This window comes from Pleurodeles waltl, chromosome 8, assembly GCF_031143425.1.
Source record: "Pleurodeles waltl isolate 20211129_DDA chromosome 8, aPleWal1.hap1.20221129, whole genome shotgun sequence".
Lineage (NCBI taxonomy): Eukaryota > Metazoa > Chordata > Amphibia > Caudata > Salamandridae > Pleurodeles > Pleurodeles waltl.
Window position 1 is genome coordinate 634,077,479 of NC_090447.1, and position 16,481 is coordinate 634,093,959.

At 43.8% G+C, this 16,481-nt stretch overlaps 1 protein-coding gene across 2 annotated transcripts in view; it reads left to right on the forward strand.

Moving 5' to 3' along the window:
* SMS (spermine synthase) overlaps window positions 1-16,481 on the forward strand; it is a 679,013-nt gene that overhangs the window by 108,401 nt on the left and 554,131 nt on the right. For both annotated transcript variants that reach the window (XM_069204737.1, XM_069204738.1), the window contains exon 2: window positions 1,416-1,536. In XM_069204737.1, coding sequence (XP_069060838.1) covers window positions 1,416-1,536 — 121 coding nt within the window. The remainder of the gene's footprint in view (window positions 1-1,415; window positions 1,537-16,481) is intronic.

The window sequence follows — 16,481 nt, forward strand, 5'->3', positions numbered from 1 at the left end:
GGTGTTCACTTTAGCTTCATTTGAGATAAATGATCATTGGGTAATGGTCCTAATTGGGAGGGGCTGTTTAAGATTTTATTGTGCAGCGCCACAAATCTATTACCACTAGTCATATATCAGATTTAAGTGATGCTCAGATAGCTTTTGTAGCCACATGTCCCTTTTACTACTCATCCCACATTCACTTCCTTCTTGTTGTGCTAACGCTGGCTTTGGGTTCAAAAGATATTACTTTGTTACTGAGATAATTTCTTCAACCTTCTTTAATAGACATGACCGGAGCCCAGTGCTAATATTGGGAGTGGTGAGGGGGTGGGGCGCACAATTAGTATTGTCACTGCTGCAAGGGAGCAGCGTGATACATGTTAATTGCTTCCACTTTGGTTAGCAGACATAAAAAGCAATGCACATTTGAAGTCAACATTGTCTTGCTTCTTGTTTGCTGTTTCTCCGATGTTGGTTTGGATAGTTGAATATGCTGAGAGGGAATTTATACTATATGTATTCTAAGGTCGAGGCATGATGTGCAGAATAAGCGCTGGGATTAGTGGGCACAAATAATTGTTTTGTTTTATTCTCCAGCTATAGTTGTGATATTCCTGTTTATAAAGTTCTAATGCCATTTACGAATCCTAAGGTTGTGATGAAACTAAAATCGTTTTGTACACTGCTGTTATGGATAAGGGTGAACCAAGTTGTGTAAAGGTTGAGTAGCTTACACTTAAGGTTGTAAGTAGATGGTACTACTGACTGTGCTCCTTTACATGCATTGCACACCTTTACATTTGAGGAAGCCATGGGTGAACTAGCAAGTGGCGGGAAACCATGGCAGAAGGGCTGAAACCTTAAAATATAGAGATACATTTCCAGAAAGGTATGCAGTGTAGTTGGCTATACAGATGGATGTTGTAGTATTACTATTGGAAGTAGATCACGGACAGGATGAGAATACGCAGGACATAATTAAATTCACTAAGGGCTTAAGTTGTAAACTTATCTCCACAAATCCACACATCTCCACCACTCCATACTTCTCTGGCTCAGATGCTTTTCTTCCTTTTATCTGTTACTGTCTCCTTTCTTGGTCTCTTTTTGTTCTCTCGCACTTTCATTGGCTAGAGTGAAGGTTTACCAAGAGATTTAGGCACCATGATGGAGGTTCATTAGTGTGATATGCATGGATTATGAAAGTGCGAAACCTCAAAGCATTTTCTCTCTCTGGTCTGACAGAGGCTGAAGCTGAGGCTATGTATAGTGAGTGAAGCATTGCTTTGATTTGAAGACGGAGTTTGTTTTTGTATTTGGAGATGATGCATTTATGTCCCCAAGTCGGTGTCCTTAACTAAACAGATGAAGTCAATTGGGTGGATGCCTTGAAGTCGTTAACATTCATTTATTGGTTTTTCTCTTTTCAGCTGATGGCCCTACTATCCTTGAAGGTCTACTACCCATTTTTGAAGAGCAGGGAATGACAGCAACAGTACACAACTGGGAAGACCATGGAAGCTTAGCAACCTTCTGCAGCAAAAATGGAAGGTGAAACATAATCCATTTATTTTTTAAATATAGACACCGTTTAGCAAGGTGTTTTGTTTGACACTGTATTTATGAACCACTTTAATCAAATCAGTTCTGTGAGCATCACATTATGCCAACTTTCATGTGCTTTCCTCCTTACTTTCTTCAACAATTGTTTATATTTATGAACACTGTACAATATGCATATGTTTGACAGAAAATATGCAAAGTTTATTGACAAATATGATGTTCATAGGAATGAACAGAATCTTGACTTGTGTTCTTCTTCTGGTCTGTAGGTTAGCTTTTTTGTTAAGGTATTTTTGATAGTCCTGCCTAATGTCTTTTGGTCCCAAGGAGAAGGAGTTCAATTGCCAATTCTTTTCCATTTCATAACAAAACATATAATTGTAAAGTGGGAAGGTCTAAGGCCTTCTCATTGAGAAGATGACCAATTTTGAGGCTGAGATGCAAGTTATCTTTCTAGAATAAGCAGTACCAAGCCCTTTCATTTATGTGACAGGACCAACGTTACTTAGCAGTTCCCAAACTAATCCTGGCCCAAATCAAATGTTCAGTCATCAACCTATAAAAAAAGAATGGACATATAGCAGATATTAGTAGAAACATTCTGGAAATGTAAACAACTTCAGCAAAAGTGTAACTTTAATTAGCCATTCCAGAGAACACTTAAACGGGTTATCTTGGTATCAAAACTGAAAACGCTTTGAATTCCACCAGTTACATTATGCAAGTTAATGGACACTGTAACATAAGCCCCCCCATTATGTTCTCCTTCACGTTGACCTCCTTTTATTTATTTTTTTAAATCAGGGATGTAGTGTACGGAGCATGGCTGGGCTGTGAGTTACAGTGTGCATTGTGTGTTGCATACCATCACTAGCAAATCTCCAGTTCTTTTGGTTTTGTGTTCTCTGGCCTAAAGCTGTTATCTGTACTCCTTTTTTTTTTTTTTTTTTTTCTTCAGTGAATTTCCGGATGTTTTTATACTAAATTACATGCCATACTCATTTTCGGACCTATTTATTGCCTTTCATGGTAATGGGGATTGGTCACAGGGCCAGAACCTGCATCCTTTTCCAGAAGGTGCACAAGCCCTGCTACACACCACGTAAGCCATAAGCAGTACTGAATGGATGCATGCGCACCCATATCTCCATGGGCAGACCGCTATGCACTGCGGGGATTGGCTGGAAGCTCTAGCCTTTTTGATTCACCTTGCCCACTCCACCTCCCCCATCTGATCAACAAACATGAAACCTGATTTTCTTATTATAAATTGAGAATACCAGAATTAAGCTAAACATGCTAAGTCTGCCAAATGTTGTGCTAATCTCTGAAACTACGCTAAAGTTAGTTATTAGGAAATCAAAAATATTTGGACATACCATTCAGTCTGGCCTTAACATATTAGATGTGCGTGAAACTCGAAATGCCTGCTCTGTCTGTAACTTGCTGTTGGCCATATTTAATTCAGGTTCTTCAAACTGTGCTAAAGTTATTAGCAAATTAATCTTGCAGTGCTCTCCTTTTAACTTTGCATGTCCCCTTATGGATTAGCACAAAAGTTGACACGCAAAATTGAAGACCCACATTTTGTTCAGATTCATCACATTTTATAGTTATTAGCAGATTATCACTTTTCCCCCTCATTTATTTTTAGATGGGCCCCGTCTTGATGGACCTGCATGAATTTCAAAATACCAAGAGTAAATTTACTATGCCGTCTGCCAACTTTCATGCATATTCATCAAGTTATAAAGAAACCAAAATAGTGTTTCACTGTCAAGAAATACAATAGTATTAAACACTTCAAGCCACCGGCACCTTTTTCAAATGCTCATTGCTCAAAAACTACTGAATAGATTTACACCAAACCACAAAAACACGATTTCTGTGTAAAGTTCTTCATTCACTCTAAGTTCAGCATAAATCCGTTCAGTATTATAGCAAAATTTCCTATGCAAGTTAAAATTGGAAAACATTGCTTTCAGATGGATACTTCTAACTGCAGATTCTTCAACTGTAGATTATCCACAAGTGCCAGACTGGATTCAGAAGAGTTTTCAGCACAACATTTCATGAATTACTCATTTTCTACTTTGGTGGTTCCCGCAGATGGCTCTGCCATTCCTTTCCGCTCTGTTGCATCTTCCACCAAGATCAGAGCGGATTTGGGAAGTTCTTTTATCCATCTTGCTGCAGTAAATACAGCGTTTTATCACACATTGACACTGGCGAAACACAGCTTCGGTGGCCCTTCTGGGCTTCCGCGCCCAGCCGGGGCCTGGTCGGGCCCGACCACAGAAAACGTCGAAGCCCAATGGACCGGACCCCTTTCCGTTTCTGCCCACAGTGCCACGCCAAGTATCCATACACAGACCAACACCGGGTCTGTAATCTGTGTTTGTCACCCGACCACAGAGAAGATACTTGCGAGGCCTGCAAGTCCTTTCGATCGAAGATGACCTTGAGGGATCGGAGGGCGGGGCGGATGCAGATGGCGTCGAAAAGTTCAAAGAACCTCGACGTCGAAGAAGAGGAGATGGCTATCTCCATCCAAGGTTCAGACTCTGACGACTCCGACTCCGACCGACCACTTACAGCAGGCCAAAATGTGAGTACGGCTGCCCCGACCCCAGCCCACAGTCAGTATAAGAAACATACGGCCTCGGGGACGCCACGGCCTGAAGGCCATGGCTCCACCCATAAAAAATCAAGCGGTGAGCAAGCAACACCTTCGGCACCGAAAAAGGCCAAAATCGTGCTGAAGTCCGTGGACTCGAGCCGAGAACACGCCATCGAGAAAACTCGACATCGACTCATCAAGTCGGCGGAGCCTCGAAAGAGTCTTTCGGAGCTGAGGCCTACCGTCAGCATGGGCATTTCGGGGCTGAAAAAAACATCTTTGGAGCCGAAAAAAGCCTCGTACACCGAGGAACATGGACTCTCAAAACTAAAAGAGAGACACAGATTTGAGGAGGAACTTCAGATGGAGGAGTTTGATGAAACACGGGCAAGTATACAGATCCATAAGGATACTGGGAAGATCCAGACTGCACCTCCTCTCAAATTCAAAAGGAAACTAGCTTTCCAAGGGCGGACAGACACCGAACAGCCAAAGGCTAAAGTACCCAGAGAAAAATCTCTGTTACGCCATTTTCACCAGAACTTTCTCCTCCACATTCTCTGCAAAGAACAGTGTCACCTATTGCAACGCCCACTGCACAGTCACCTACACACACTGTGCAGTCGCAAGAGGATACAGACCCCTGGGACCTCTGCGATCCCCCTGTGTCGGACAATAGCCCAGAGAGCTATCCTTCGAAACCCTCTCTACCCGAGGATAGCACCTCATATACTCAAGTCTTGGCTAGAGCTGCCGCATTCCACAATGTAAGCATGCATACAGAGCCATTGCAGGACGATTTTCTATTTAATACTTTGTCCACAACGCATGCTTCCTATCAGAGTCTTCCTATGCTCTCAGGCATGCTTAAACATGCCCAACAAATTTTTCAGGAGCCCGTGAAAGGGAGAGCCATTACACCGTGGGTGGAAAAGAAATACAAGACACCACCGTCGGACCCAGTGTTCATCACACAACAGCTGCCCCTGGACTCGGTTGTGGTTGGAGCTGCGAGAAAGAGCGCCAACTCGCAGTCATCTGGAGATGCGCCACCTCCAGATAAGGAGAGTATTAAGTTCGACGCAGCAGGAAAGAGAGTAGCGTCACAAGCTGCCAATCAGTGGCGCATAGCAAACTCTCAGGCCCTTCTTGACCGATATGACCGAGCTCATTGGGACTAGATGAGCGATATCATCCAACATCTCACCAGGGAATACCAGAAAAGAGCTCAGCAAGTGTAAGAGGAGGGACAAGCAATATCTAATAATCAGATACGATCTGCTTTAGATTCTGCTGACACTGCCGCAAGAACAGTGAACACTGCAGTAACAATTAGACGCCATGCTTGGCTGAGATCCTCAGGCTTCAAACCAGAGATTCAGCAGGCTGTCCTTAATATGCCATTCAATCAGCAACAGCTATTTGGCACACAAGTAGACATAGACATAGACATAGACATTGAAAAGATGAAGAAGGACATAGATACGTCCAAAGCAATGAGAGTGCTCTACTCCCAATACAGAGGGACATAAAAAAAAAAACACAATATAGGGGAGGTTTTAGACCACAATCAGCAGAAACATCCACCTCTTAAGCAAAACCCTCCTACCAATCACAGTATCAGAGAGGGGGGTTCTTGGGTCGTTCAGGGGACAATTCCCAAGGTCCAGGGGAAAATTCCAAGCCACAAAGCAGGCCACTAATACCAAGCAGTGACTTGCCCATCACCCTTCCCCAACACACATCCCCAGTAGGAGGAAGACTGGGAATGTTCAACAATCAATGGTCAAACATAACAACGGACACATGTGTCCTATCAATTATCCAACATGGTTACTGCATAGGATTCACACATCTTCCTCCAGATATTCCCCCAAGAGCGCACAAACTGCCATCGCAACATCTAACACTGTTACAAACAGAGATGCAGGCACTATTGACAAAACAAGCCATACAACTAGTACCTCATCAACAAAAGGGAACAGGAGTATATTCCCTGTACTTCCTTATTCCCAAAAAGGACAAAACACAAAGACCAATTTTAGATCTCAGGACTCTCCACCTATTCATCAAATCAGAACACTTTCACATGGTGACACTACAAGATGTAGTCCCATTACTAAAACAGGGAGACTACATATCAACACTGGATTTAAAGGATGCGTATTTTCATATACCCATCCATCCATCTCACAGAAAATACCTCAGGTTCATTAAACAGGGAAAACATTACCAATTCAAGGTATTACCCTTCGGGATAACAGCCCGCAGAGTATTTACAAAATGCCTTGCTGTGGTAGAGGCATACATAAGGAGACACATGCATGTATTCCCCTATCTGGACGATTGGATAATAAAGGCCAACACTCAACAACAGTGGCAAAATCACACCCGTTATGTAATAGATACCCTACGCACACTATGGGTTTTCTATAAATTACCAAAAATCACACTTGCAACCATCCCAAATTCAACAATATTTGGGAGCTACACTCAACTCTCAAAAAGCTTTAGCAAGTCCAAGCCCACAAAGGGTACAATCATTCCACACCATGGTAACAAAAATACAACCAAATCAACATTACACAGTCAGATTTGTGATGAAACTCCTAGGCACGATGGCATCATGCATCGCAATTGTCCCAAACGCAGGGTTACACATGCACCCCTTGCAGCAGTGCCTCTCAAAACAATGGTCGCAGGCACAGGGTCAACTCCAAGATCTAGTGTTGATAGACCGCCAAACACACTATTCGCTTCAGTGGTGGAGCCCTGTAAATTTAAACCAATGGCGGCCTTTACAAGACCCTGTGCCTCACTCCATTCTCACAACAGATGCATCAATGATTGGGTGGGGAGCACACCTCAACAATTACAATATACAAGGACAGTGGGACAACTAGCAAAAACAGCTACACATAAATCACTTAGAGCTGCTAGCAGTCTTTCTAGCACTAGAAGCTTTTCAACCTCACAAACACATTCTTGTCAAAACATACAATATGACAACAATGTATTACTTAAACAAACAGGGGGGGAACGCACTCATCACAACTCTGCCTCCTAGCACAAAAAATGTGGCATTGGGCAATTCACATCAATATTCGCCTAATAGCGCAATACATCCCAGGCATTCACAATCAATTAGCGGACAATCTCAGTCGAGATCACCAGCAAACTCATGAGTGGGAAATACATCCCCAGGTACTCCAAAACTACTTTCTCTAGTGGGGGACACCAGACATAGATCTGTTCGCCACAAACCAAAACGCAAAATGCCAAAACTTCTCATCCAAGTACCCACACCCTCAGTCCAAGGGCAATGCTCTGTGGATCAATTGGTCAGGGATATTTGCCTACGCTTCCCCCCTCTCCCACTCATTCCTTTTCTAGTCAACAAACTGTGTCAAAACAAGCTCAAACTAATACTCATAGCACCAACGTGGGCACTCCAACCGTACACCACACTGTTGGACCTCTCAGTAGTACCCCACATCAAACTTCCAAACAAACCAGACCTGTTAACGCAACACAAACAGCAGATCAGACACCCCAATCCAGCAATGCTCAATCTTGCAATCTGGCTCCTGAAGTCTGAGTTTGACTATCTAAATCTTCCAAACAAGTGTATGGAAGTCATGAAACAGGCATGAAAACCTACCACCAGGCATTGCTACGCTAATAAATGGAAAAAATTTGTTTTCTACTGCCAAGCAAAACACATCACACCGTTAAATGCGTCCATACAGGACATCGTAGGCTATTTACTACACTTACAAAAAGCAAATCTTGCTTTTTCATCCATCAAAATACACCTCTCTGCAATTTCAGCGTACTTGCAAATTAAACACGCAAAATCACTATTTAGAATACCAGTCATTAAAGCCTTCATGGAAGGACTAAAGAGGTTCATACCTCTAAGAACTCCACCAGTACCCTCGTGAAATCTTAATATTGTACTTACCCGACTCATGGGCCCACCTTTTGAACCCATGCATTCTTGTCAAATCCAATTCTTAACTTGGAAAGTGGCATTTCTAGTGGCTATCACTTCACTACGAAGTGTTAGTGAAATACAGGCTTTCACTATTGAGGAAACCTTTATACAAGTACACAAACAAAGTGGTTCTCCGCACTAATCCAAAATTTCTACCAAAGGTCATTTCACCGTTTCATTTAAACCAAACAGTGGAACTACCAGTCTTCTTCCCACAGCCAGACTCAGTAGCAGAAAGAGCACTGCATACATTAGACATAAAAAGAGCTCTAATATACTATATAGACAGAACAAATCCAATTCGTAAAACTAAACAATTGTTTGTCGCATTCCAGAAACCCCATGCTGGTAACCCTATATCCAAACAGGGCATAGCCAGATGGATAGTTAAATGCATACAGACTTGTTACCTAAAAGCTAAAAGAGAACTACTCATTACACCAAAGGCACACTCCACTAGAAAGAAAGGAGCAACAATGGCTTTTCTAGGTAACATACCAATGACAGAGATTTGTAAGGCAGCCACTTGGTCAACATCTCATACTTATACTAAACACTACTGTGTAGATGTGTTAGCAACACAACAAGCTACAGTAGGACAGGCTGTACTAAGAACATTATTTCAAACAACTTCAACTCCTACAGGCTGACCACCGTTTTCGGGAGGATTACTGCTTTGTAGTCTATGCACAGCATGTGTATCTGCAGCTACACATGCCATTGAATGGAAAATGTCACTTACCCAGTGTACATCTGTTCGTGGCATGTTCCGCTGCAGATTCACATGCGCCCTCCCACCTCCCCGGGAGCCTGTAGCCGTTTAAGTTGCAATTAGAAATTGTATATATGTAAAAAAAACATTCCTTTAGCGCAAACTGTGTGCATACATATCTATTCCATTGCATGGACATCTTTACTGTTCTCATTCTACCACTCCTCCCTCACCCTATGCGGGAAAACAATCTAAGATGGAGTCGATGCCCATGCGCAATGGAGCCGAAAGGGAGGAGTCAAGCGGTCCAGTGACTCGAAAAGACTTCTTTGAAGAAAAACAGCTTGTAACACTCCGAGCCCAACACTAGATGGCAGGAACAGTGCACAGCATGTGAATCTGCAGCGGAACATGCCACAAACAGATGTACACTGGGTAAGGGACATTTTCCATATATATAGAAAGAGAATAAGAATTCCAGCCTAGAAAATAGGAACTGGATGTCACTTGCCATATTTCTAGTGCCAAAAAAAGGGTTGAGGACTTTGTCGTATTTTAAATCTCCGACCTTTCCATTCCTTTCTGCGAAAAGACAAACTCAAGATGATCCCACCGGCCCGTGTTCTATCTGCTCTGGATCCAGAGACTGGTTGGTGGCGTTTGACCCACAGGACACCTATTTCTGTATCTTTTCCGACAGACCCCCAGGCGCTGCCTATGTTTAAAGGTGAGGCACAAGCATTTTTAGTTTGCTGTGCTCCTTTCTGGCCTCACCAGTGTCCCTTGGAGAATGTGATGGTAGTGGTTGCAGTGTACCTTTGGAGAAACCAGTTTTCCCCTATCTTGATTACTGCCTGTTGAATGTGGGCTTGCCAGTCAGTCCTTCACCACCACCACCAGATGATGGAAAACCTCCTTTTATCATTGGAGTTCACGATCACACCTGACTTCTTTGTTGGGATTCTCTTTCATTAGAGTAATCCTGGACCCAGAACACTATCGAGCTTTCCCTCCAGAATACAGAGCCCCGGTTATTCGGACTAGGATTCTGATGTTACAGCCTCGATCCTGAGTTTTAGTGAGGTTAATTTTGAGGCTTCTTAAACCACTGGCCTCCAGCATCCTCCTGCTAGTCGACCATGCCAGCTGGCATGCGGTATTGCATTGCAGTAGTGACATATAGCTCGCTACCCCTATGTGGGGTGCTAAAGCCCTTGCCTACATGCTTAGCATGCTACTCAATGTAGGGTGTGGTGTTAAGATGCTATTGTTGTTATGATCCTATTGTTGTTATGATGCTTCCATGTCTTGTGTGGTGATCACCGAGGCGCAGTTTTCTCATTATGGTTTTCAGTTGCTGTTAGCTTTGACCAGCCCTGTAGGTTTTTTATGGTATTTCATATTATCTAGTCTGAGATTTCTGATTACACTGCAGAGCAGTGAGCCAGCAAAGCAGTGAGCCCGGGATCAAGAGAACCTGTCGGACTTCATCCAGGTTTCAGAGGGGACTGCAAAAGATCTGTAGTTGTGGATGCTTGATTGCAATTGGACCAGCGTAAGACTCCTGTCCCTATCCCATCCTGAGCTGATGGTAGTGGCAGACTCTTCGCTGCTGGGTTTGGGATGTGAGCTAGGAGCGATAGAGATCAAAGGACTCTTTTCTCTTGTGGAGACCTGCCTCCCATCAACCTGCTGGAGTTATGGACCATTTGCTTGGTGCATTGGTCATTCTTGCCATCCATCAAAAGGAGGCTGGTTATAGTCCTCATGGCCAAACCACCACCATGTTGTGTTGCAATAAGCATTGTGGGTGGTGTTTTGGAGCCTGTGTCAGGAGGCCCGACACCTCTGGACCTGGCTGAATTGTCAGTGCATTTCCCTGACTGTACACCACTTGGTGGGACCCTAAAAACCCAGGGCAGACCTATTCAGGGGGTGGCACCCAGCAGTTGATGAATGGCAGTTGCACCCCGAGGTTGCTCTGGGTGTCTTCCAGCACTGGGGAAAACCGTGGATCGATTTCTTCATCACTGCTGGGACACACAATGTCAACATTTTCACACATTGGAGTTCCCAGGAACACTGTCTCTCAGAGATGCATTTCACCTGGAGTGGTGCACAGAACTCCTATATGCCTTCCCAGCTCTACCTCTCCTGCCCTGAGTTCTGAAACAGATCAAGCGTGACCAGGCGAAGTCGTGCTTGATCCTTTTCAAACATGACTTGGCTTGGTCCATCCTCGTGGCTCCTGATTGGGCCAGGAGACTGTGCTACTCATTGTGTTTGGGCATGAGTCTGTCCTCCAATCCGTCCTCTTCATCCAGAAGATCTTCTGTTGCAGCTGCAGAGCAGGGACTTGTACTTGGGGATGCGTAATCTACACCTCAATTTATGGAAATTGGGTAGCAGCAGTTTAATGCATTTAATCTACCTCCCCAAGTAGTAGACGACATCCTGGAGTCCAGGCGTCATTCTACCAAATCTGTTTATGCTGGATGATGGATCAGGTTTGTGCCTTGGTGTGGTAATTGTTAAAGGGGCCCATTAAAATGTTAGATGTGGGCACTTTTAAAAGTTATTTATTGGCGCTTTCACCCTTTTTGCTTTTACTGGACCAACCGTTCTTGTTCAGATCATTTGTAATGCAGTTTCTCAAATGTTTGGTCCACATGTTTCATCCTTAATCCTTTTGATGCCTCAGTGGAACCTGGTACTTACTTTCCTTATATGTACTCTTTTTGAGGTATTGAGCATATGTACCCTATGTCTCGTGACCCTGAAGACAGTCTTTCTCATCACAATAAAATCAGCATATCTAATGAGAGTGTCAAGGTCTCTCATTCCAGCCGGCCTGCTCCAGACAAACTGATGCTGAGGGCTAGAGCGACCTTTCTCCCGAAAATTGTGAGTTCATTTTATGTGGATATTCTCACATTATTTGTCCCACCTCACCCCTTAGAGGAGGAGAGATTCCGTGGTTTGGAACTTCAAGGAGCGCTCACCTTTTACATCTATTGCACAAAAGACCATCAGGTGGAGGATCAACTCTTTGTGGGGTTTTTCTGGGCAATGAACGGAAAGCAATGCAGAAACTGACTTTGTCTCGGTGGATAGTCCTCTGCATTAAGATCTGCTTTGCGATGCCCAAGAAGCAGCTTTCGGAAAGGTTGAGTGCCCTTTACACAAGGGGCAAGGTTGCTGCCACTGCATAGGCATGCCTGTCCAGTACATTTGTTAGGCTGCAAGGAAGGTATCTGGACACACATTCATGAAGCACTTCTGCTATGACAGCCAGGTCTGATGGGAAGGGCATTTTGGCCATTCAACCTGCAGATCTTTTTGGTCTGAGTTATTCCACAGACCCACCACTGAGGGGGGAGGGGGACTGTTTTAAAAAAATATAATTTAAAAGTGAGGAATTTGCAGTTCGAAGTATCCAACAGAAAATCAAGTTAGCTATTCTTTGGTAATGTTTTTTTCTGGTGGATGCTTACTGAACTGTGAAATCAACTATTTTCTATCTAAATGGTCCCACATTTGAGATGTGCACACTGGTAAGAACAATTGTTTTTGGGCTCTGTGTCCATGGAAAAAGACAGTGCCCAGAAAGAAACTGACATCTGCGTGCTTGAGTGGGGCCTAAATGTGGCTTTGTGGGTCACTTCTGAGGTGGAGTGAAGACAGAACAGAGCTGTGTGATGCCACCTACTGTCATGCAGGGACGACGCTGAAAAATCTTTCTTTGGCTCCTGTTCATATTCCACGGCTGAGAAATCTATGGTTAGAAAGAGTATCCACCAGGAAGGGTGTTACTGAAGGTAAGTAAGTTTGTCCTTTTTCCAGCCCTCCCCTTTTTAACTTTTCTTTTCATCTGCATAGTGCTGCATTAAAATGGAATATCAGACATTAGCATCATATGCTAGGCAAATACCAAATTTAGCACAGAAGTGTCCATATGCAAATAAAAAAAATAGTGGCTCATCCATAACTACACAGTGATGACTGTCTCTGTTAATATATACATATATGTATTCCGTTCAAATGGTGGCAGTTTTTCTGGAGTGCAATAAGGGTTGCCAGCCAGCCCAACAGTTGCTTTCAGTAGAAATTGGTAGTAACTAAGGTTGCATCTTAGGTACTCTATGCTTCCAAAATTTTACTTACTTCGATTTTGATGCACTATGCACCTTGATACTTTCAGGAAAACAATATTAATTTTTGAATATTTCAACCAAAAATGCTGATTTCCTTTTTTTAAAACTTTTAAGTGGGCATATACAAATATAGTACCATTTTCTTGCCAGTGTGTTGTTTTTTCTTCCCTGCTCCTGCCATTTGCCATAACATTAATTTCCTGTTCTTGAGAACAGTTGCATGTCTGTTGTACTGTACCAGACCTGGCTAAAGTCTGTGTGCCTTAACTATCCTTTCTGACCACGTCCTCTCAGCCAAAGTTTGTCACACAGAACGCTAAAAATAGAACTGTGAGAAAGAGGCCTAGTTGGGCCTTATGCTTCCTCTTTCTAAGCTACTAATGTCAAACCTTTATTAATCCATAGGATATGCAGATCCATGTGTAGATTGCATATTAGAAGTTCAAATATATCGGCATAAGGTGTATTTTGACACAGGACTGGATGACTCTTGAAATGAATATTGGAACGTTTTGTTGAATAATGTATGAAATCACACTTTAAAATACATGACATATGTTAGCCGACTAGCAAACACATCTACTCTTAAAATGCAATTGAATAGAATTTAAGTAAACACTGAATTTACTGGTTTTGGTGTCAAAGATGCCTTAATGCTACAGTAAGGAAAAAGATTTCTTTGTCAGTCTCAACATTACAACCTTGTATGTATAATGAAGCAGCCAAGCGATTACAGAGTCACTGAATTGCCCTCATTCAGAGAATGTATCCTGAATTAATGCAACCCCACTGTGCAAGGAACATAGATGAGGATGTGGATGTATCAAACCCCTCACAAAGATTCTTTCCAACAAAGCATTCTGTTCCCAATAATGGTGGATGAAGTATCCCTTTAATGAAGATAACGTCTGCAGGAATGTCCTGTGACAGTTATTATAAGTAATATCCACCTCCATTCATTTATCTAAATTCTGAGCTGTCTTCTAAATCGAAAATATGTCTCTGTCTCCAACATGGACTCTCTTTTTTAATTTAATCGGCATATTAATTTAGCCAGTTCCGTTCCTTAGTGAACTGACCCATCTTTCTATTAATGTCTTCTACTAGAGACTTCTAGCTGCAGATTATTCACCTTTTGAATATTGCCCAGATGTACTTTGAAAAAGTTCGGAATCTAGCCTGACATCTGTGCCCCCGAAGGTGGTACTGTGAGGCTCCACACTGACGATGCTCTGCTCCAGAAATGGTGTGTGGGATCTATAAAGGCATGAAGCCCGTTCATTTCTTTCTGTGCCTCTAGATGCGGATCCAGAGCCTCTCTCTTTTTTCAGAGACTGCTGTCGGCTATTTTCAGAATTATTTACAGTGTGCAAAGGATACCCGTCCTACAATTACAACTTTTACGCCCTGTTAGGACTGTCACAAACATATGTATGTGACAGATCCCCACCAGGTGTGTGTGGGGTCGGGCCACAACTCCGCAGGGACTTTGTGTTGATGAAGCCAAAGGTTGTCCAGGAATTCGAGGCAAAACTTTACGTCGCCATCCACAAGAAGAAACAAACCCGGGACCGCTCCAAGTCGAAAGCTTGTTTACTGTCCCATTCCGAGAGTCGGCGGAGCTGCTCTTGAGGCCAGTCTTCATTGAAATCCTCCAGGGAAGCATAAATAAGATAAGTTGAAGCTGAGTTTTGCCCCTTTGCGCCTGAGAAGCATGTGGGAACCGTCAACTTTCGTGTTTCTGATCCTCAATTTGGATGTCTTAAGAGCCAATACTGGTTCCGGTGCAACCACAGTTTATCTGGGGCCTTCAGTGACGCCTCACCAAATTGAAGAGTTTAGCTCAGCTATTCCCTGGCCCTTCAGTTCTTAACTGACTACCTCAGGCCCCATGAACGTGAGAGGGCTACAAGCTGAAATATTACTGGTAGGTAAGCCCTTGGTGCCAACTGGATCCTCTGTGCCGATTCCGCTGTCGACTCCAGTATCGAAGCTGCCGTCTGCTCCATAACCTAGTCCAGGACCAGGCATGCTGCTGCTGACTTCGCCTGAAGAAGTGGCCCTGATTATCCTTTCCTACACTTGTCAACTTTGACTGACATCTCAACCAAATCAGACAGAGGCTTCTGATGTTGCCTTACCACCAGACAGGCAACACTCTCTTTACATTTTCTTTTTGGCACAGACCCTGTTAATGAACCTGATCAGTGTGATGAGTTTGCTCTACCCTGTGCTGATGACAACTGGTTTGAGGACTTGCAACATGCTAGTGGGCTAGACACCTACCCGAACTCTGCCATTTTCTCCTTCCCTTGTCAGCCATGAAAGAATCTGCCTACTACACCTTGCTCATGCGTAGGGCAGCTGAAGTCCTTGACCTTTAACTCCCCACTATGGAGGTCAAAACACACATCCTGACTGAAGTCCTGCAGCTTGGCCAGACTGGTTCTGAGCCTCTTCTCTTCTGTCCTTCAATGAGGCCTTGACAGATAACTGTGAGCTAAACTATGTACTGGCCTGCCAGTTAACCACCTCCCTAACTTGTGGGACCCAACCTTTCTCTCTCAGCACCCCTCTCCAGAGAGTCTTGTGGTGAAAGCTTCCACCAGCAGGACCAACCCTAACAATTTTCCTACCACTCTTCCTGACAGGGAGTCTAAGAAACTGGAGCCTTTTGGAAAATGCTGGTTCTCTGCTAGTTTGGCTCTGCGATTCATCCATGCCTCCTGTTTATTGGGCCGATCTACTCACGCCCCCTGGGAATTGGTGGCAGAAGTCTACCCCACTGTTCCAGAAGACCTCTGCCCTCTTCTCTCACAAATATCCAGGATAGCCATAGGCGCAAGTGTCATCATTTGATGCCATGTGTGGCTACGACCCACTGAGCTCTCTGGTGACATTCAGTCCTTCCAAATAAATATGTCATTTGATGGGACTCGTTTGTTCAAGGACAGGCTGACTAGGCCCTTGAACGATTTAGAGAGAGTAGAGCTAATGCTTGCTCTCTAGGGCCTTTCCACTCAACCTTGCCAGCCACAATTCCAATGTTTCTTTTATGACTTCGGCAGAGGTATTCCCTACCGCCGGCCTATCCAACCATGAAAGGGAACCCAACAGTTTCACAGGATAGGCTGTGGTGCCCACCACCACCACGACAAATGTCAGCTGGTTGGTTAGTCCACCACCACTGTCCACAGCCCCACCTGCAAAGCCCTTTTTAGGATACCCTTACATGGTCACTCTCACCATCTTGGAGGCATAATCCACCGATTCTATGCTGGCAATGATGTTGGCTAGGTGGGTCTGCCAAATTATTTGCAAAGGCTACACTTTACCCTTCCTTTGGTCCCTGCCACACCTTCCACTATCTACCCAATGACTGACAGAAGGCATCTCTCCATTTTGCGGCAGGAGGTGCAAGCCCTTTTGACAAAAGGGACTATCAAAGTT